Source organism: Bidens hawaiensis, unplaced genomic scaffold (assembly GCF_021521415.1).
Source record: "Bidens hawaiensis isolate Kalapana, Puna unplaced genomic scaffold, B.hawaiensis_p1.1 tig00004748_1, whole genome shotgun sequence".
NCBI classification, from domain to species: Eukaryota; Viridiplantae; Streptophyta; class Magnoliopsida; order Asterales; family Asteraceae; genus Bidens; species Bidens hawaiensis.
Genome location: NW_027491294.1, coordinates 838,472 through 859,995, shown reverse-complemented (window position 1 = coordinate 859,995; position 21,524 = coordinate 838,472). Strand labels below are relative to the sequence as shown.

The window sequence follows — 21,524 nt, the reverse complement described above, 5'->3', positions numbered from 1 at the left end:
TGAAATTAACATGCTAAACGTAAGAATCAAGTAGAGTAATTATGTAATTACATCATAGAGTAGTTATGTAATTACTCTATATAATTATTCCACTTGTCTATCTAATTACTCTACTTGATTCTTACTTTAGCACGTTAGTTTCATTTATATTTGATCCAAACCCCACATTTTTCTAAGTAAATAATTTTCTTTTTATTCTACCTCAAAATGACTTATCTAACCCTATTTCTTTCGGAGCTGCATTAAAACACGACAAACCAATAAGCGAGACAATCAATGCGGTGTGTAAATCATGTTAGGAAAATTGATGCACATCAAGTTTGTTTAAATAGCTTGAATCTCAATTGTAATCGACTTGGTTATAAACGAAATGGCTCGGCTCGGTTCGGTTCGGTTTGGCTTGTGAATCGGAATTAGCCTTTTGTGTAATTATTATTGACAAGTTATGTGGGTAAAGTTGAAAGTAAGTAAAACTATAGGGTTACCAATTAGCAAATCACATAGATATGATACTCTAGAAACGCAACACACCGACTGACCACCGTTATAAAGACTCATCTTCTAACGTAATCTCTAATATTATAATTAATTATATATTCACTCACACACTGAATCAAAATCATATATCAACCGATGGCTGGAATTCAAAGCAAGCTGTTGATCGTTCTCCTTTGCTCGCTTTCACTGATCGCACCTTTTGCTGACGCCATAGATGTTAAATACTGCAGTAAGTTTGTTTGTTAAGTTTCATGTTGAGTTTGGTAGGATTTGTGCTTATACCGTAAGTTAGGGTTTACAGAACTGGTTTTGATTAGAGATAATTGATCGCTGTGTTATGTTATGTTATGTTATGAGATTTGAATTCATCCGCCGTACTGTTTTGGATGAAATTTTTAGGGCTCTATCAACATGTCGTGTCAATCGGAGTTCCGAAAATGCTTCGTTTAGTTATATATATGAACTAGCTTTTGAACCCGTGTATTACACGAGATTTGTTAAATAATAAAAATAAATAAGGTACGTTATTTCAATTGTGATTCTCAAAACACTTATGAATTAATTTAATGTAAACTTAATGGGAAAAACAAACGGGGTTAACGAAAAGTACTAAAATAGCATGATTTTGTAAACGTAAGGTGCTGATTTGTAATAAATTTAAAAAATGTACTAAAGTTGCATAGTTGGTCAAACTTCAGGTATGGAAATGACACTTAATTCAATAATGAATAAAATCCACATTATGTTATAACCCACTTGATGAAATGGTTTTGACCCATGACCCATGGATAGTTAGAATGAATGAGATGAGAGATTAGGAATTAAGAGAAATGTAGGCTTGACACCTAAGCTTCAACATTTTCTTTTATTCGTATAGTAAGATAAGATTCTTCACTTGGTGATTGTTATGTTACTTTTGCAGTTACTACTAGTCTACTCTAGTGTGTTAGTAGTGTATTTACAAGTCGGTGAATATGGGAAGACCTATGTTGACAAGTTGATCAAGTTGGTTTAATTTCCTAATTGTAATATGAAGAGTATGGTAATATAGGGTTTGGGTAGAGACTTTGGACACAATAATAAGTGTTTATCGATCATCTGCCTTGATAGTGCAGTTAAGAAGTTCTATGCATCTAGTAAATTAAGCATTGCGATCTCGAAGTTTCTATCAAGAGCAGGGGAATGATTTGTTTGCAGCAATTGGGAGTGAATGAAGCAGGGTCAATAACATTATAGATCATTAGTTACTTTGTTAAGAAGTATAATTTGTGAGGCTTAGATCACCATGAATATGTTTTCCCTGCTTACCAAACTGTTGATTGTTATTCATTGGATTGTGCTTTTTGGTGAGGTATGTCTTTTGTTTAATTAGCGTATGCATTTGATGAACATGTACAGAAAAGAACAACAATTATGCTGTGAAGGTAAGTGGAGTTGAGATCAATCCTTACCCAATTGTAAGAGGCAAAGAGACCACCTTTACTATTACTGCATCTACAGGTACAGTTTTATGCTAATTTCTCTAGATTTTAAGAATTATAATTAATAGCACCGTATTTATGGTTTGTTGGAATGCAGAAACACCAATCTCTGGTGGGAACCTTGTGATCGATGTTTCGTACTACTTTTTTGGGGTGTATAGTGAGACCAGTGACCTCTGCAACAAGACATCGTGCCCTGTTACCACTGGTGACTTTGCAATATCTCACTCCCAATCATTGCCTTCAGTAACCCCACCTGTAAGTGATTGTTTTTAGTCATTTTTTACTTATGCAAGAATGTTGTTTATGTTTATAGCCATGATTTGCTTTGCTTGATGGTGGCTTTCATTTCTTTTTGAGAACATGCCTATAGAGATGCATTTTATTAGAACCTTTCTTTGGGCCTTATTTTCTGCAATTTGATTCTTGGGCCTGACCCATTAAGCTGGCAATAAAACAATGGGCATTTATTCAGTAGAGGATCCTGACTGCAATGTGTGGCAGTGGCAAGCTGTCCATGAATATGGGCTAACCCTATTAAAAGAATTTTTTTTTGCCAACTCAAATGTTTCACTTGCACTTATTAATGTATGATTTTGTTATGAATTAGCAAGTTTTTTTTTTCATTTTTCACATTTTTTTAAAAATGAAATTTTGGAACAGTTTCTTTATTGATCTTATTATTTATTAAAAATAATATGGTTTTATAACAAACTTTGTATCTAAAATATTGTTCAGCTAGAAAACAAACTAATAATAATAACAATAATACAGGTTATTGTTCAATACGAATTCAAAGCTAAATGAGTTTTGAGTCAAAACAGGCCATTTACACAAAAACTGTTTTATGCACATACAGTCATACAATGGTATCACATACACAAACTATATCATACACACAGGTGTATTTTTGGGAAAAGAAAAACCATATAGATATCTATGTGGATCTGAATATATGCATATATATACTTTCATAGGAGTTGGTATCAAACATATCATTTACTTTAAAGGGTGGTCTGATGGTAGTCATATAAATAACCCTTGGTAAGTTGGTAGACTGTTTTTTTTTCATGAAGCTACTAATGAGTATCATTGTGAAAAAATCAGGGTTCGTATACACTCACAATGAAGCTGCAAGATGGTAAGAAAAAGGAGTTGACATGCATCACGTTTGACTTCAGCATTGGCTGGTACAACTCTGACTCTGATGAGGCAGTTGCTTCCATTTAGGTAACCAAAACTGTTATCAATATTGTAGATAATCCAAACCCCATGTTCTTGTGTCTTTTGTTTCTGTACTGCGTTGTTCAATGTCAATAAATGATGTTTCCTTGTGTTATTGTATCCTCATATGTCATATATCTTAGCAGTTTCCAGTGTGTGTTCAATGATTAGAAACAATTGGGTATCCTGATCAAGAAACGGACATCATGGTTCAGAGGGCAAAAAGGTCATATAACCCCTCCTTTTGTAACTTTATATCCACAAAAGCTGACTTTTAGCACTCATCCAGTCACCCATGACCCAACCCCCCTTGTGAGCCCAATAAAGTTGGTGACTTTGTCTCATATTTGTTTTCAGTTTGGAGTGGTTCGCCATCTCGGTCATTGTCAAATGGTTCGAACTTGTAAAGTATAATATATGAACCATTGAATGATTTGATAAATGAGTTGGAAAAAAAAAGAATGTTATAAATAAAGAATTGATATTAGTTTAATCATTCTTAAATTGTTTCAGTTTATTTTAAATGGTCATGGGATTATCTCACAGCAACAGTAATAATTAACTTTTATAAGTGTTCTATAATTTTTTTTTCTAATTAGGTCACTTAGCTTTTATTTGATGTTTCAATCCTAGCTATTTTAACTAGATATCAAGTTATTTAGGATTTCTTTTTTCAAATTAATAAAAGAAATAATAAATCAAAAGTTTACGTCGATTCATTATACGGTATATGCCCATCTTCCAAACCCTACCATCCTCTATCTCCTTCAGTCGTCCATCTTTTGTGAACCAAGAACACATAGGCATCTGCCGTGCTGAGGAGAAACTCGATCAATCAAACAATGATGACAACATGGTTTCTGTAATGGTTTCTGTAGATGTCGAATTAAGAGCCAGGTTTAGCATCCGGTGTTGAGGAGGAACTCAATCAATCCAACAATGACGTGAGAACCTGGTTTCCGTATCAATTGAACAACAGGTACGATTTTTATAACTTTTCTTTTTAATTGTCTATTTTCATAGAGTTTAAACAAGATTTCTCATGATATCTTTAAATCAAGATTTCTCATGATATATTGTTGTTTAAAGTCATCATGATTTTATAAAGTTGTGATTATGATGTTCAATTTAATCAAATTTGACATTCCTGTAGTATATTTCTGTTGGGTTTCTATGGATAATTTATACTAAGTTAACCATTTAACTAGTCACAATTAAGGCGGAAGCGTGATATTTACAAACTAAACATATCTATCCATATGTATATATATATATATTACAAGTTTATATGATATGTGTTCATGAACAACCTAGTTTATTCATGTCATAAGATTACCAATAATCTATATGTTAGAAACCCGAGGCAAGGATCAAGTAATACGGAAAAACTAAACTATCAAAGCTTGTAAAACTTACATTCTTAAACCTTTAAGAGATGTAGTTGATGGTTGAAGAAGATGATGATGTTGATGCTAGACTTTCAAAGGAAAATCCTCAAACGGAATATACCCCGAGCCTCCAACACACACCGAGCTATGTTAGGGAGCTTGAACACCAAAAACCGAGACCCGAGCCTCTTCCTTTTGTCTTGGCCGAAAACAAGAAGAAAGAAAAGAAAGAGTTGTGTGGTTTTTGTTACTTGAAAGTTTTGATTGATGGTCTTGATCTTTATATCATAATTCCATCAAATCAAAACATGGTGTTAGGTATTTTGGTCAAGTAACCCATACCAAATCCATGACAAGATATTGACCAAAATCATGGGGTGTGGGGCCCACCCAAAACCGGCCCCAAATATAATTTTTTTTTTTTTTTTTTTTTATACTTTATAAAATATAAAAACACCCCATCTTTTATAAACCATTTTATAAAAGAACACATAGTTAAATAATCATTCCAATAATAATTATTTGAATAAATAAATTAACCAATTAATTTATTTAACACTTTCAAGTAAGTATTCAGAAACCCGATTTTCTGAATGTATCGTGTTCTGTATTTGTCTCATAGATCTTATCTTAACAAATACATAATTGGTGTGTGTCTAACTCGTTATTGGGTATGACCCGACTTGGATCAAACACAATTAGTCACATTAACCTAATTATGTGTCTCGGGCATATGGTATTCCAACAATCTCCCACTTGCACGTGACTCATAAGAAGTTAATGCTAATGGTGAATACCGCCTAACAACAGGTCACCACCCCTAGTGTGTTTGACTAAGTGCCATTCAATAACATCATTCCCTTCAAGTCCATACTTGATATGATATAGGTAAGTCTTATCATTATATCCCTTTGTTACTAGATGTCCTGTCAAATCGAAGAGACATAGAGTGATCATTCTCTCAATGATTTAACTTAACAGGCCTTAAACATCTAAACTCTCAACACATAAGAGGAACAAATTCCATCTTGACTGCATACATCCTTGTTGACATCTCATATGATATCTGAGCTCTTTCTTATACGTCATCGTGTTACTGAAATAACAAAGAAGAGAGTCAAGATATCAGACTTGATGAAAAACCAGATCCGATATGCATCTCAGGTCAAAGGACACAATGATACTCGCCTTTACTCAAGGATTACTTATGATCAGTTGCACTAACTCCATGCAGTGATCCTTGAGAGCGGATCATGTCCAATATTTGTATCCCACAAATATCTATGAACCTTGGTGGCAAACCTATGCCCTATATTCATCACATGAATATCAACCAATCCGGGTTCATAATAGTCTTTCCTTCATACTTGTTCCCACAAGCATGATCGACTACGGACTTTTAGAACAACATAAGTCATTCATGGATTAAACATGCAAATATAGAACATAACTCATTGAAAAATTAAAATATAATTAATTTTCATGAGATACCCATTACATTCGTTCTTATACAAACACTAAATACAGATTAAATCCACTCACTAGAATACCGAAGTCCTAATGCACAAACATGACCCTCATGCTTTGGCCTATCGAGGAGCTTCGTGAGTGGGTCCGCAATATTTTGATCGGTATGAACTTTATGAATACATATCTTTCTCTTTTCAACTTCATCCCTTATGTAGTTGAATCTGCGCTCAATGTGCCTCGTTTTCTGATGAGCACGAGGCTCCTTGATCTGTGCAATAGCACCTTCATTGTCACAGAATATCTCTAGGGGCTCCTGAATGGTAGAGATAATCCCTAGATCCATGATGAACTTTTTCATCCATGCAGCCTCTTGGGCTGCCATTGAAGCGGCGATGTACTCAGATTCTGTAGTGGATAACGCGACAACATCCTGCTTCGAACTCTTCCAAGAAACAGCGCCTCCATTCAAAATGAAGACATATCCCGACTGTGACCGAGAATCATCTCGGTCAGTTTGGAAACTCGCATTCACGTAACCCTTTACGACGAGTTCCTCCTCACCAGACCCATATATTAAAAACATATCCTTAGTCCTTCTAAGGTATTTTAATATATTCTTGACAGCCATCCAATGACTGTCACCTGGGTTGTGCTGGTATCTACTCGTTATGCTTAAAGCATACGAGACGTCCGGTCTAGTGCACATCATTGCATACATAATAGATCCTATTGCCGAAGCATAAGGAACATGCTTCATCCTATCCTGCTCTTCCTTAGAGCTAGGACTTTGGGATGAGCTTAACACGGTTCCTCTAGGAATAGGTACCAAACCTTTCTTAGAGTTTTCCATCCTGAACCTTTTCAGGATTTTATCAATGTATGCACTTTGATTGAGTCCGATCAATTTCCTTTGTCTATCCCTATAGACCTTTATTCCCAAGATATATGTCGCTTCTCCAAGATCCTTAATTGAGAAACGACTACTTAACCACGCTTTAACGTTTTCCATACTTGGTATATCATTTCCAAATAAAAGTATATCATCGACATACAAAATAAGGAACATGACTATACTCCCACTAGCCCATTTATACACACACGCCTCATCACCGTTTTGGACGAAACCAAACGCTTTGATTTCTTCATTAAAACGATGATTCCACATCCGTGATGCTTGTTTCAACCCGTAGATTGATTTCCTTAACTTACATACTTTATCAGGATTAGATGGATCGACAAAACCTTCAGGTTGAACCATATGGACATCTTCCTCAAGATATCCATTAAGAAAAGCGGTCTTGACATCCATTTGCCATATCTCATAATCAAAATGAGCTGCAATGGCAAATAATATCCTGATCGACTTAAGCATCGCGACCGGCGAAAAGGTTTCATCATAATCAATCCCTTGAGTTTGCGTGAAACCTTTTGCTACAAGTCGTGCTTTGTAAGTATCTAAATTTCCATGCATATCGGTCTTCTTCTTGAAGACCCACTTACATCCAACCATTTTGGAGTTAAGTGGACGATCAACCAATTCCCAAACTTGGTTATCGTGCATGGATTGCATCTCGGCGCTCATGGCTTCAAGCCACTTGTCACAATCAGGTTGTGACATAGCATCTTTGTAGGAGATCGGTTCATCCGAATCGACCAAGTAGCAATCATCCACGAGAAATCCATATTTCTTGGGAGGTCGACTAATCCTACTAGATCTGCGAGCAACATGTGTATGATCAACCATTTGATCACCTTCAACATCCTCGTGTTGAAAACTAGTATCGACCAACTGTGTATCATCCAGTGATTCTTGAACCTCTTCAAGTTCCACTCTCTTTTCACTAGGTCCTTCCATAAGGAACTTAGTTTCTAAGAAGTATCCTTTGCGTGAAACAAACACCTTTTGTTCACTAGGATCATAGAATATATATCCTATATCATCCTTTGGGTATCCTATGAAGATACACCTGATGGATCGAGCCTCAAGCTTATTTGGGGTGTCACGTTTAACATAAACTATGCATCCCCATACCCTTAAATATGAAAAAGGATGGAACCTTTCCATGCCACATTTCATAGGGTATTCGATCCACCTTTTTGGTCGGGGACATATTCAAAATGCGAGCCGCTGTAAGTAGCGCATATCCCCAAAATGATGGTGGTAGTGAGCTTCGTGCCATCATTGATCGAACCATGTCCAACAGTGTTCGATTCCTCCTCTCGGATACTCCGTTATGTTGAGGAGTACCAGGAGGAGTGAGCTGTGAAATAATTCCACAATCTCTAAGATGACTTTGAAAAGCATCACTTAGGTATTCGCCTCCTCTATCGGAGCGGAGTACCTTGATTGTTCGGTCGAGCTGATTTTGTACTTCATTTTGAAATTCCTTGAACATTTCAAAGGCTTCATGTTTGTGTTTCATTAGATACACATACCCATATCGACTAAAATCGTCAGTAAAGGTAATGAAGTACCTTTCACTATTCCTACTAGTGGGCTTGAGAGGTCCGCATACATCCGTATGTATGATACCTAACAAGTCCTTAGCCCTTTCATTTGTACCTTTAAAAGGTTCTTTGGTCATCTTGCCTTGAATACAAGATTCACACTCATCAAACGAACCTAACTCATTTGTTTTCAAAAGACCATTCTTTTGGAGAGTATTTACACGATTCTTGTTTATGTGTCCAAGACGACAATGCCAAATGTAGGAATCACTCAAATCCTTTTTGAGTCTTTTAGTGGAAGTTTGATATAATGAGCTATTTAAGGTATTATCATGAACCAATTCATAAATACCGTTGTTTGGTACAGCTTTAAAATAAAAGATACCATTAGATGATACATGCATTTCTGATTTTACAAATTTAAAGTCAAAGTTACATTGTCTAAGAAGGTGCACAGAAATAATGTTCCTAGTCAAACTAGGAGCATACAAAACATTTCTCAAAACAACTTCCAAACCACTTGGAAGCGATAAAGTGAAGTCTCCTCTAGCGACCACGTGCACCCTTGCACCGTTGCCCATGAAAAGACTCACTTCGCCCTTCTTTAAGTCTTCATTCCTTTTGAACCCCTGCAACCAATTGCAAATATGAGTTCCACATCCGGTATCCAATACCCATGTGTTAGAAGAAATAAGATTTAGCTCAATATTAATCATAAAGACATTACCCGAGGCATGCCCCGCATTCCTCTTGTCTCTTAGCTCCTTTAGGTAGACCGGGCAATTGCGTTTCCAATGTCCGGTCTCACCACAACCAAAACAAGGATCATCCTTATGACCCCTCGGTTCCACAACCTTTTGTTTCTTTGCCATAACCGGTGATTTGCCCTTACCTTTAAGATGCATAGGAGGACCCTTTCTTTTTGCTACCTTAGCCTTAGGATTGGGTTGAGATCGATTCTTGGATCTACCTTCATTGATCGCAAACACGGGTAAAACCCTTTTACCCATGCTCGCCTCGGCTGTTTTAAGCATTGAGTGAAGTTCTCCAATGTTTTTGTCCCACCCGTTCATGTTATAATTTAACACGAAAGTGTCGAACCTTTTCGACAAAGAGTTAAGGATCAAATCCGTTGCTAACTCTTTTGAGATGGGACAATTGAGCTTGGCGAGGCGATCAATGTAACTTTTCATCTTAAGTACATAAGTTGAAACTGGTTGATTATCATCCATTCTACATGCATGCAAGGCTCGAACCGTTTCGAACCTTTCAACCCTCGATTGCTTAAGGAACATTTCCTTAAGTTGAGTAATCATGTCGTACGCATTATGGTTTTCGAAATCCTTTTGGATTTCGGGAACCATAGTCGCCAACATGAGGCATGACACTTGAATGGAATCTTCCGTGTGTTGGACCCAATTCATATATTCGACCTCACTTCCCTCTTCCGGTTCATTGGGGATAGGTGTTTCCAAAACATGATATAATTTTTCTTGTTTTAGAACAATCCTTAAATTTCGGAACCAATCCGAAAAGTTATTGTGGTTAAGACGGTCTTTAGCGAGAATAGATCGGAGAGATACGTTTTGGACGTTAGGGATTATGTTGTCGTCGACGTGTGCGGCCATCTGCAGAATTTTAATTAAGTTCATTTTAGTGTTTTACATATTTTAATTATTAATACCCTTTTATATATACCAAATATAATTAATAATTAAAATCTAGAATCCAACGATAAACACGACTCCGGTTAGGTGACCTTTTTCCCATTGTCGGTTTATCAAGGTAGTTATTCATAACAATCGCAAACCCTTTTGCAACTTCTAGAGTTTATGGGACCGGTTCGAAATCATATTTCGTATCGGCATGTTTATCCCATCAACACCTATTAGACCCCATGCTTGGGTGACCCTCTTCACATGGTTCTAATTTAAGTCGTCCTACTTGTATCAACTTGTAATATTAACATACAAACGGTTAGGTGACCTTTTTCCCATTTATATGCCAATATTACCTCAACATATTAATTTACTCTACGCGGTTAGGTGACCTTTTTCCCACTAAGAGCTTACTAATATGTTAAGCGTTAATACAAAAGGATGGTGTTTAACTTGTTATCCTTAATTTTAAAAGGGATTTTTAGTTTTAATAATTCTAGTTATAAAACTTTAAATCATGTTCTAACATGCATTTAGTAACATGATTATTTTGAAACCATTTTCAAAATTCTAATTTATAATAAAACCATTTTATTATGGGCGTGAGACGGCTAGTTAATAAATCCATTTTATTAAACTATGTGTCACGTAATTACCGATAATTATTAGAACCCGTTTTATGCTTTGTTAATTAATTCTATGTGACGAAGTTGATATCCTAATATCTAGCAACCACATATTCAAACAATCAATTAACAAGCATACACAATTATACTAGACACGAGCCACTAAGTTAGACCACACTTGTTAGCCGAAACAAGTGTGTGTCTTAGGTCCAATCCTAAGGGACACATGACACATGGATGTTGTAGCTCCCACTCGATCCCGCATCCAAATGCTTCGAGCATCTTCTTCAACCCCGTTGTGATCCATTGGGCTTGAACTTGGGCCTAAGCTTCCATAAGCTTCCATTTGGGCTCATTAGGTGGGCTTAGGTCCATTTGGGCTTGAATCCCTTTAATGGGCTTGTGAGACCCATTATCACCATACCCGGCCCAATAAGGCCCAAACTTCCAATTTTGCAATCTTCTTTAAATTTACATAACAAATGTCCTAATACATTTTTTTTTCTATAAAATAAAGATATTACAAATAAACTATTTATTACATACCCATATGAATAAATAATTACAAAATTGCCCCTAATTAATTATTACAAACCGAAACTTTGAATAATTAATAACAATCACAACAAACATCCATTTGGTCTACGGCTCGGTCTAGTTTTAACAAACATAACCCGTTATGTCTTAGGAACCCGTTCCAAAACCCCTTGACCTTATCGGGCCTAGCCCAACCCATTTGGGCTTGACCCAATAACTTGATTATGGGCTTCGGCCCACATGTGCAAAACACATGGGCTTCGGCCCAATGAAAAGTCTAATGGGCTTCGGCCCATTTAACCAAAATGGGCTTCGGCCCATTAACTTTCTTCCCTCCTTTATTTTTCTTCTCGGTTAACCCATTAACTTAAAGAAGTGGGCTTCGGCCCAATCACATCCGAATTGGGCTTCGGCCCATGAACTCGGTTTTATATATATATATATTTTTTTTGAACAAAGCCAAAAATAATAACAAGATTAAATACAAAAAATCATGCATGTTTATTTTTGTATAAAATCTTTCAAGGGGAAAAATATAAAACCGAAAAACCCGAAGCTTAGTTTCCCGTATCCCGGCTCTTGATGCCATTTGTTGGGTTTCTATGGATAATTTATACTAAGTTAACCATTTAACTAGTCACAATTAAGGCGGAAGCGTGATATTTACAAACTAAACATATCTATCCATATGTATATATATATATATTACAAGTTTATATGATATGTGTTCATGAACAACCTAGTTTATTCATGTCATAAGATTACCAATAATCTATATGTTAGAAACCCGAGGCAAGGATCAAGTAATACGGAAAAACTAAACTATCAAAGCTTGTAAAACTTACATTCTTAAACCTTTAAGAGATGTAGTTGATGGTTGAAGAAGATGATGATGTTGATGCTAGACTTTCAAAGGAAAATCCTCAAACGGAATATACCCCGAGCCTCCAACACACACCGAGCTATGTTAGGGAGCTTGAACACCAAAAACCGAGACCCGAGCCTCTTCCTTTTGTCTTGGCCGAAAACAAGAAGAAAGAAAAGAAAGAGTTGTGTGGTTTTTGTTACTTGAAAGTTTTGATTGATGGTCTTGATCTTTATATCATAATTCCATCAAATCAAAACATGGTGTTAGGTATTTTGGTCAAGTAACCCATACCAAATCCATGACAAGATATTGACCAAAATCATGGGGTGTGGGGCCCACCCAAAACCGGCCCCAAATATAATTTTTTTTTTTTTTTTTTTTTTATACTTTATAAAATATAAAAACACCCCATCTTTTATAAACCATTTTATAAAAGAACACATAGTTAAATAATCATTCCAATAATAATTATTTGAATAAATAAATTAACCAATTAATTTATTTAACACTTTCAAGTAAGTATTCAGAAACCCGATTTTCTGAATGTATCGTGTTCTGTATTTGTCTCATAGATCTTATCTTAACAAATACATAATTGGTGTGTGTCTAACTCGTTATTGGGTATGACCCGACTTGGATCAAACACAATTAGTCACATTAACCTAATTATGTGTCTCGGGCATATGGTATTCCAACAATTTCACATGCACATATTTCATATGCACACCAGCTACTAGATAAAATGCTTATGTGAGATTTGCATGATTTTTGTGAAGAAAACAAGTACAAATCAACATGTTTTCAGCAGGTTGATACACTTAAAAGTCTATTTATATGTAGTATAGCCTATCAAATCTTTTTATCTAGCAAGGAGAACATACAAATTGTTGAAAACACTTTTAATAAATCATGTGAAGCGTTTGCTACGGTAGTTGAAAACATTTTTAATAAATCATGTGAAGCATTTGCTAAAAATAAAATGGGTTAAAACGTGCATGCAATCCTTTGCTATACGTATAATGGATACAAAAGTGTATACACATTATTAGGGGGGATATTTGTGTCCACAAATTAATAAATTAACAATTGTAGTTATTGTGTATGTTTGGCAAAATTAGCTGTAGCTGGTGGCTGGTCGCTTGAAGCTGGTAGCTGTAGCTTTTTAAATATATTTAGATGTTTGGCAGAATATCTTGAGCTTTTAATAAAATGTATAAAATGACCAAAATGGGCATAACAAAAAAAGTAATAGTAAATGTATTTATTTCAGAAGGTTATTTAAGTAATTTAAAATACTAAAAGCTTGTAGCTTTTTCTAAACACTACTAGTTGGAGCTTCAAGGTTTAAGCTTTTTCTCATAACCTAAAAGCTTTAAGCTCCTTGAACCAAACATGGACTTTTAATTGAGTAAGAGTTTTTTCTTAAAAACTTGAAATCTAGAAGCCCCTAAAAGTTCTCAATCAAACACGCCCATTATGTTGTCACTAAATTTAGGTCGGTTTTAATTTATTGACTCAGTGTCAGCAACACCACATAGTTTGTTTTGTTTTTTTTATCATGTTCATGACTACACTTCACCATCTCATTAATTTAACTTCATTGCATTTTGTCATTTTTGATCTCTTATTGAATTTTTTTTTGGTCTTTTATCGTTTATGATCTCTTATCGAATTTTATTTGTCCGGTAGAAGATAATGAAGTTAGTGTTAATGATCTTTTTTTGAATTTACTTTGTTTTGATAATGAGGATGAGGATGAAGTTGATCTCAATGTTGTTGAAGACTGTAGTGAAAGTGAACAAGATTATGATAAGGATGTTGAGGATGATGATTTTGAGGACGTATGTGTTTTGTATCCTTTTTATGATCCTAATTCGGATTAGAAATTAGCGAAGCCAATAGTAGTAATGAAATTTGAGACACCCTACGCAGTTGAAAAACATGATCATGGTGTTGCAAATGGTCACTAGTTAGTATTCACGGTAAACTACCACAATAGGTTATTAGTTAGATGTGGGACAAAAGATTCCAAAGATAATGAGAAGGTGGAGAAAAGAAAGTGTGGAAGTGTCCGTTTAGGCTTTGGGCCTCTAGATTAGAGACGCAACTTCTTTTCAAATAAAATCACTAAGTGATAAACATACATGCTCAAGGAAGTTTTATTTGGGTTCGTTTGTTATATATTCTTGGATTGCAAAATGATATTTTCAAGCAAATAATTAGCAATCATGACATTAGTTTTAAGGAAATGTAGCAAAATATTATAAGAAAATATCAATGCGAAATGAGTCATGGTCAACGTGGTAGAGAAAAATAGAAAGTATTGAATGACTTTGGGTGGGTTAAATGAGCATGATGCAAAAGTTGAGATATTGGAAACAAATCCCGGGAGCATTGTGAAGATGGTTGTGGAAACGATGCCAAATGTAGAGATTTATTTTAGTAGTAGAGGCCTTGAAACTACCACTTGGATCTGAAACCTACATGCTAATGCTCATGATTTCGATAGCCATATCGGTAATTTGTTGGAGATCTCTCAAAAGGTATTCAGTGCACATTCATGTTTTTATTCTCCATCATCTTCCTATGGCTGAGCCGCATGTATTTCCATGATGCTCGTTATTATGAACTATGAAGCATGGTTAAGCGATCCGACTCACTTTAGGCTTAGTGTACATGTTGTTTGGCCGATCATCGGGGACAAGAAATCTTGAATGGTGACGTTGGCAACTACTAAAATAAATCTCTCCTTTTAGTATCATTTCCACAACCATCTTCACAGTGCTCCCCGGGTTTGTTTCCAATATCTCAAGTTTGTTTCTAATATCTCAGAATCTGAAAGTCTTGGATAATGCTCTTTCAACCCACCGTCAAAGTTTTCCAATACCTTTTGTTTTGCTCTAACACATTGGCTGAGACTCACTTTGCCTTGGTATTTTCTCATGATATCTTGTTCCATTTCCCTAAAACTAATTCCGTGATTGTTAATAATTTGCTTGAAATTTCGTTTTGCAATCAAAGGATATGTAACAAGCGAACCCAAAGAAAACTTTTTTGAGCATGTATGTTTATCATTTAGTGTTTTTATTTGAAAAGAATCCGTGCATGTAATCCTAGAGGCCCAAAGCCTAAACAGACACTTCCACAATTTCTTTTCCCCCTCTTCCCATTGTCTTCAGTTTTGTTTGTCCCACATCTTACTAACAACCTGCTGTGATCGGTTGCTGTGAACACTAGTTGGTGACCATTTGCAACACCATAATCACTCAACATGTCTTTTAATTCCGCATGACTTAAATTTCATTGCTATGATGTGCTTCATTAATTTACAATCCATATTAGAATCATAACTAGGATACAAAACACATACGTCCTCATAATTATCATCCTTATTATAATCTTGTTCACTTGCACTCCAATCTTCAATAGAATTGAGATCAACTTCATTCTCATAATCATTGTCAAACAAAGTAAATTTATGAAAATATCATTAACAATAACATCATCAGTATCACATGCATATCTCTAAGTTCACATGACAAAGCAAATTCAATAAGGGAGCATTAATGATAAAATGCAATGAAGTTCAATTAATGAGATGATTAAATGTAGGCATGTAACAAAAAAAAAACTAACAAGTTATATGTGTTGCTGAAGTTGCATGAACAAAATTAAAACCGACCTAAAGTTAGTGACAACATAATAACTACTACTATTAATTTGTTAACACACACATATCCTCTAGTAATATGCATACACTTTTGTATCATCTATAAGTATATCATTGGATTTCGGATTTCTGGATGAAAAGATTTAATAGGATGTATGACATAAAAATAAACTTTAGGTGTATTCAACTCGCCAAAAACTTGTTCGTTTGTACTTGTTTTCTTCGCAAAAATAATGCAAGTCTCACATATGCATTTTAGTGAGCAGTTTGAGTGCACATTAAATATACTAATGTCAAATTTGATTAAGGGATTGGTTGGTAGTCTCTTAATAACCGATAAGAGGTTACCTCTAAATGCTTAATAGGTAACCTTAAGTTTGAATGACTAAGAGGTAACCATTAAGAGACTATGAATCAGTAAGAGGTAGCCTTCTAATGACCATTAAAATGCTACCAAACATCCCCTAAGTTGAACATCATAATCATAAATTTATTCAATCATGATGACTTTGAGCAACAAGATATCATGAGAAATATCTTGTTTAAACAACTCCATGGCATCAAAAGGGGTCACACAATAGACAATTAAGAAGAAAAGTTACAAATATACATACATGTTTGATTGGTACTGAAACCTAGTTGTCATTGTTATTGGATTGGTCGACTTCCTCAACACTGGATGCTAAATCTGATTCTTGATGGACGATTGGACGTTCGAAGAAGACACAAGATGGTAGGGGTTGGAAAATACCTAGTATTGAAACATTAACTAACCTAAATAACCAATTATCTAGGTAAAATAACTCTCTTCGTAGGTAAAATATCTAGGATTGAAACATTAAATAAGCGTTAAGTGGCCTAATTAGAACAAAATTTTACACTAGTGACCTAATTGGTACACTTCTAAAAGCTTATTATAGTTTTGTTAGATAATTCGTTAGTTATTCTATAATTATCTAATCTCTTCAAATTTTTATTTATCTCCTCCATTCTGATACTTTTTTTAGACTCATCTATTGGACTGTGGATGTACATGTGTTGGAAGTTCCTTTCGTTCCCACTTTAAATTCGGAACGATGTAACGCATGACTTCGGAATTACCTTTCGTTCCCACTTTACATTCGGGGTTTCTAATCATTGGCAGACCAGGTGTAGGTGTTGGCCGACCCCTATGAAATTTTTTTTAAAGGTATATGTTAAAATCCCAATTGACCCCTATTAAATTCTGACACCGACCCTCTTCCGACCATGTGAAATTTTTTCATGGGTCCTGGCCCGCCACTGTTTCAAATAAAAGATACGTTAAGTTTTGGAAAACATAATAGAGCACAATTTTCTGAGTATACAACAGTTCTAAGAGATTAGAATGTGTTTGCTTTGCAACATATATTCCTGAATATTCCTAATTAATCCCTATCGATCGCCCGTCGACACACAACCGCTCAACTAGCACCTAGCAAGTTCGCTATTTTACACCACTGTCAGGAATCATGTACATTCACAATGAAGCTGCTAGATAGTAACCAGAAGGAGTTGGCTTGTTCCAGTTAAATAGTAGAATCTGTTTTCTCAACCAACCCATTAATAAAAAGTTAAAACAGATATTTAAGATCATCACATGTTCCTTGCGTCCTTTGTTTCTGTACTATGTTTCTGATGTTTATGGTTACTATGTCCTATGTTTGACTATATGTGCATTGAATATGATGCTTTCCCATATTAGTCTATCTCCTTATCAGCATATGCTTTTGATTGAAAAGTTCTCATTAATTTTAACTTCCGAAATCACATAATGATGCATGTGTGCATGTTATTACATTTACAGTGAGTCAGTGACTTCTGTCTTCATCCTTTGAGGTTTAACTCAAAATAGATATCGTAGATGATCCCATGTTTCTTATCATGTCCTCTGCTTCTGTATTATATTGTTTGCTACTCTGAGTGTAATAACTGATCTGTTATTCTATAACCTTATCTGCATGTGTGTTTTATTAATGTACCTTAATGTACCAGTGGGGTAGTTATCGTTAGAAGTTGAGACAGGTATCATGCTTTGGGTAAAAAAGTCTTTTAACCCCTCCACTCATTCCTTAACTTTATATCCACAAAAGTCTTGATTGATGAAAAAGACTAAAAAAGAGAGGTGCTTTTAGCCCTTTTGAGTGGTGCCACAGCTTGTCTCCCTTTGTGTTTATAATCTGGTTCCCCATCTTCATCATTGCCTAACATCTTAGCTCGAACTTTAGTCGATCTTTGAGGTTGTTTTCGTCTTTTCACTTATGTCCATGTGTGTTGTCAGTTTTGATTGATAATGAGTTTAAAGACCATCTCAGCCAATAGTCATTTTTGTGACCCTTTTGGAGAGAGGGGATGGAGTTATTGAGTTAATCCTGAAGTTAAACGAAAAACAAAAAGTTTGTTTCAAGTTAATTAGATAGAGATAATTAAAGTCTTAGTGATAATCTCCTACTCATAGCAAATTTGCAATAGAGTTTTGAGTCAAAGAAGTTATCTTGTTTTAACTTGTGTCAAGTTGAGTTTGTTAATAATAGAGTCGGTACTTTTATTTTTAACTTTGAATACTGTGTGTTCGTGATTCATCGATAATTGTCTTGTTTACAAAGAAGATTTTTCTTTTACCGGTAAAATCCTTAAAAGTGTCCGTTTGGTAGATTGAGTTCCTCAATCTATCCCTTTTGACTATTTTCTTTCCAATATGTCTCCAACACGAGCAGAGGCGACAAGGGATGACGGTATTTAAATCCTGCTAAAATTCGTCACATGTCCATATTATAGTAATACCATTGGAAGGGTCGGAGGAGCGACGTAAACACAAGCAAGTTTGTAAAGATATAGGCATGTGATTTAGCTTTGAACATTCGTGTCTGCCTATTTAATATAGTTTTTAGTTAGCTGCTCTAACCAGTTACTATAGTTTAGTTTCTCTAACCAAAATGTTAGAAGTTAAAACATACACGCCCACCAAAGACAAGCACTAGATAAGACCTCTACCCCTCACCTTCTCTTGTACCCTATCTGGTCCCATCAAAAGCGATCGATCGATATGGAAATACCTTTCTTTTTATCACATTTGTTTATTACTGATGATTTCATAACCGGATCAATCATTGAACCGGATGTGTTATTAGTCTGCTTTTAAAAACAGTGGTTAGTATATTCAAAGTTATTATAAATACTCAGTGTCCCTTCAGCCTAACTTAAGTAGTTGAGAAGTGTAGCAAAGAAATGAAAGGAAAGAGAGGGAGGTTCTTGAGTAAACTAAAGTCCATTTCAGCCATTTCCAATCTCAAACAAAGTCTAGTTTTCCATGAAAACAACTTCAATCAACACTCTCAAACACCATCAAACGAAACCGATAACGGACAAGTTTCTAGACCAATCACCAGTCGCAAAGAACCCGAACCTGATAACCGTTTATTATTGGTAGACTTCGAAGCAAAGTGTCCACCAGGCGGTAGTGACACCGTCATCCTTTACACGACAAGCTTAAGAGGCATACGCAAGACTTTTGAAGATTGTAACACCATTAGGTTTCTTTTAGGAAGCTTTAAGGTTTTGTACGACGAAAGAGATGTTTCCATGCACATGGAGTTCAGAGAGGAGCTGTGGCGGACATTGGGCGGGCGGGTTATCCTGCCTAGGTTGTTTATTAAAGGAAGACATGTCGGAGGGGTCGATGAGGTTGTCGAGTATCATGAGCAAGGGAAGTTGGTAGACCTTTTCGATGGGATACCGAAACGTGAGGCTACAGGGCCGTGTAAAGGGTGTGGTGGGATGCGTTTCGTGCTTTGTTCTTCGTGCAACGGTAGCCAGAAGGTGATCTTGGAGGAGGTAAGTGAGAGTTGTTCTCCATTGCCAGTTAGATGTGTAGATTGTAATGAAAATGGGTTAGTGAAATGTGCCATATGCTTTTGATTTCTAGAAATGGGACTCGATATTAGCGGGCATGTTTTACATGTACATCAGTTTGTACCGGAAAATCTATGGTGTTAAGAGATCAAAATGTATCAATCACTGGGCTAAACAATTGATGGATGCATTTTGTATAAAAACTATAGAAAACCGGTCATCTGCAGGAAAATGAATAATCGCAAATTTAGCGACTGTTTTGCGACCAAAGATACGTTCTAGTTGTACCATTTATGTTCGCGTAAGTTTGATCACAAGCTGCTAATAAAATTGTTAAAAAATAAAAGATAAATTAAAAAGGAAAAAAGATAATGTGGTCGCAAAAATGGTCTGTATTTAGGACTAGAATCCGGTCAAAAATGGTCTTCTTTGTTACATCTAATTATCTTAGCTGTAACAAAACATGTTGCTAAATACCCTAGAATAATTAGTTACCGGGAAATGGTTATGTTTGTACTTTGGCGTGTAATATCAATCAACCCGTATTTAAAATCTTTAAAGGTTCAACGATCAATCCATATATGTTTTGAACTGGGCTTGATTTCAATGGCATCAACTTCATCTTCTACACCGCCTTCAAACTCTAAGTTGGATATGATCACATGCTTTTAGCCTAAATCAGTGGCATGATAGCTCAATCCTTTGTCCTCGTCCATCAATGGTCTTGTACGAGGATACATCTAAATAAGATGAAAGTTACCTGAAACATCAAAAACAAACCATAGAGGTTCTTGTTTGCGACATCCAGCTTGAAGGATCCAGGTCCATCATCTACAACGGATTTAAAAGTTATCATATAACATAATTTAAAATCAAATGACTAATGTGTATCTAGTGATGCCGGATAAAAACAAAGTTATAAATATACTTAAATTGTGAGTATATCTGAATCAATAAATTACATCAAAAACTAGTTAATTAAGTTGGTTACGACGGCCGTTATTAATTCCTTTGTATTACAATTTACATAGTTACTTTGAAAATTTTGGATAACAAAAACTATTTGTTGCCATAAATATAAATTGTTCTAATCAAAGGATGATACACTTTTAATGTTAAAATCAAACTAACTATATTGCATACTAAGCTATTTTGCCTGGTCGATAGGGCTATACTCTCTAATGTTATGTTTTAAGCGATAAATTTAAAGACGAATGTCAAAAGGCAGCACAGAGAGAATATTTATTGGGTCAAATTAATAAAAATGTTGTCTTGGGTCGGGTCGAAACATGTCTTGGGATCCAAACATATTCAGGTCAGAATGGATCCGGGTCGAAACATGTTTTTCTTTTCTCAAATAACAAAACCTGCACCACCACCATAATGGGGCCGGTCATTTTGAACCACATGCTTGTGATAACTTTAGTCAACCTGCATATTCGTTTCTTTTGGCTCTTTCCATCCCCAGGTGTTCCTGCAAGTATTTATAAAATATAGTCAGCCTAGTCAAACCTGATAAAACAAACGAAAAATCTATACTAATTAATAAATAAAGGTTTCTTTATGCCACGTGTCCTCTATCTAGCCCATCATTTCTCTCAACTTCCCGCCTCCTACCACACTCATTTTACAAACTCGGTTCATATCCATACCCGACCCAATTAACAGAATATATACCATCCATAAATACTTAAATAGCTATTTAATTTAGTATTTTGTCATTCTACTTATTAATTAGAGTCAACTAATTTAAACATACAGTACATCTTACTTATTTAAACATAAC

General features: G+C 35.4%; 2 protein-coding genes across 2 annotated transcripts; both read left to right on the top strand.

Moving 5' to 3' along the window:
* The first annotated feature begins 573 nt into the window (after positions 1-573).
* LOC143627909 (uncharacterized) lies at positions 574-3,410 on the top strand. Its single transcript, XM_077097626.1, has 4 exons — positions 574-727; positions 1,897-1,998; positions 2,077-2,237; positions 3,087-3,410. Exons 1-4 carry the CDS (start codon positions 634-636, stop codon positions 3,207-3,209), a joined length of 480 nt encoding a protein of 159 aa, XP_076953741.1. The 5' UTR covers positions 574-633; the 3' UTR covers positions 3,210-3,410.
* Positions 3,411-19,114: 15,704 nt separating this feature from the next.
* Positions 19,115-19,973, top strand: LOC143627948 (uncharacterized). Its single transcript, XM_077097651.1, has 2 exons — positions 19,115-19,720; positions 19,812-19,973. Exons 1-2 carry the CDS (start codon positions 19,115-19,117, stop codon positions 19,971-19,973), a joined length of 768 nt encoding a protein of 255 aa, XP_076953766.1.
* Positions 19,974-21,524: the final 1,551 nt, after the last annotated feature.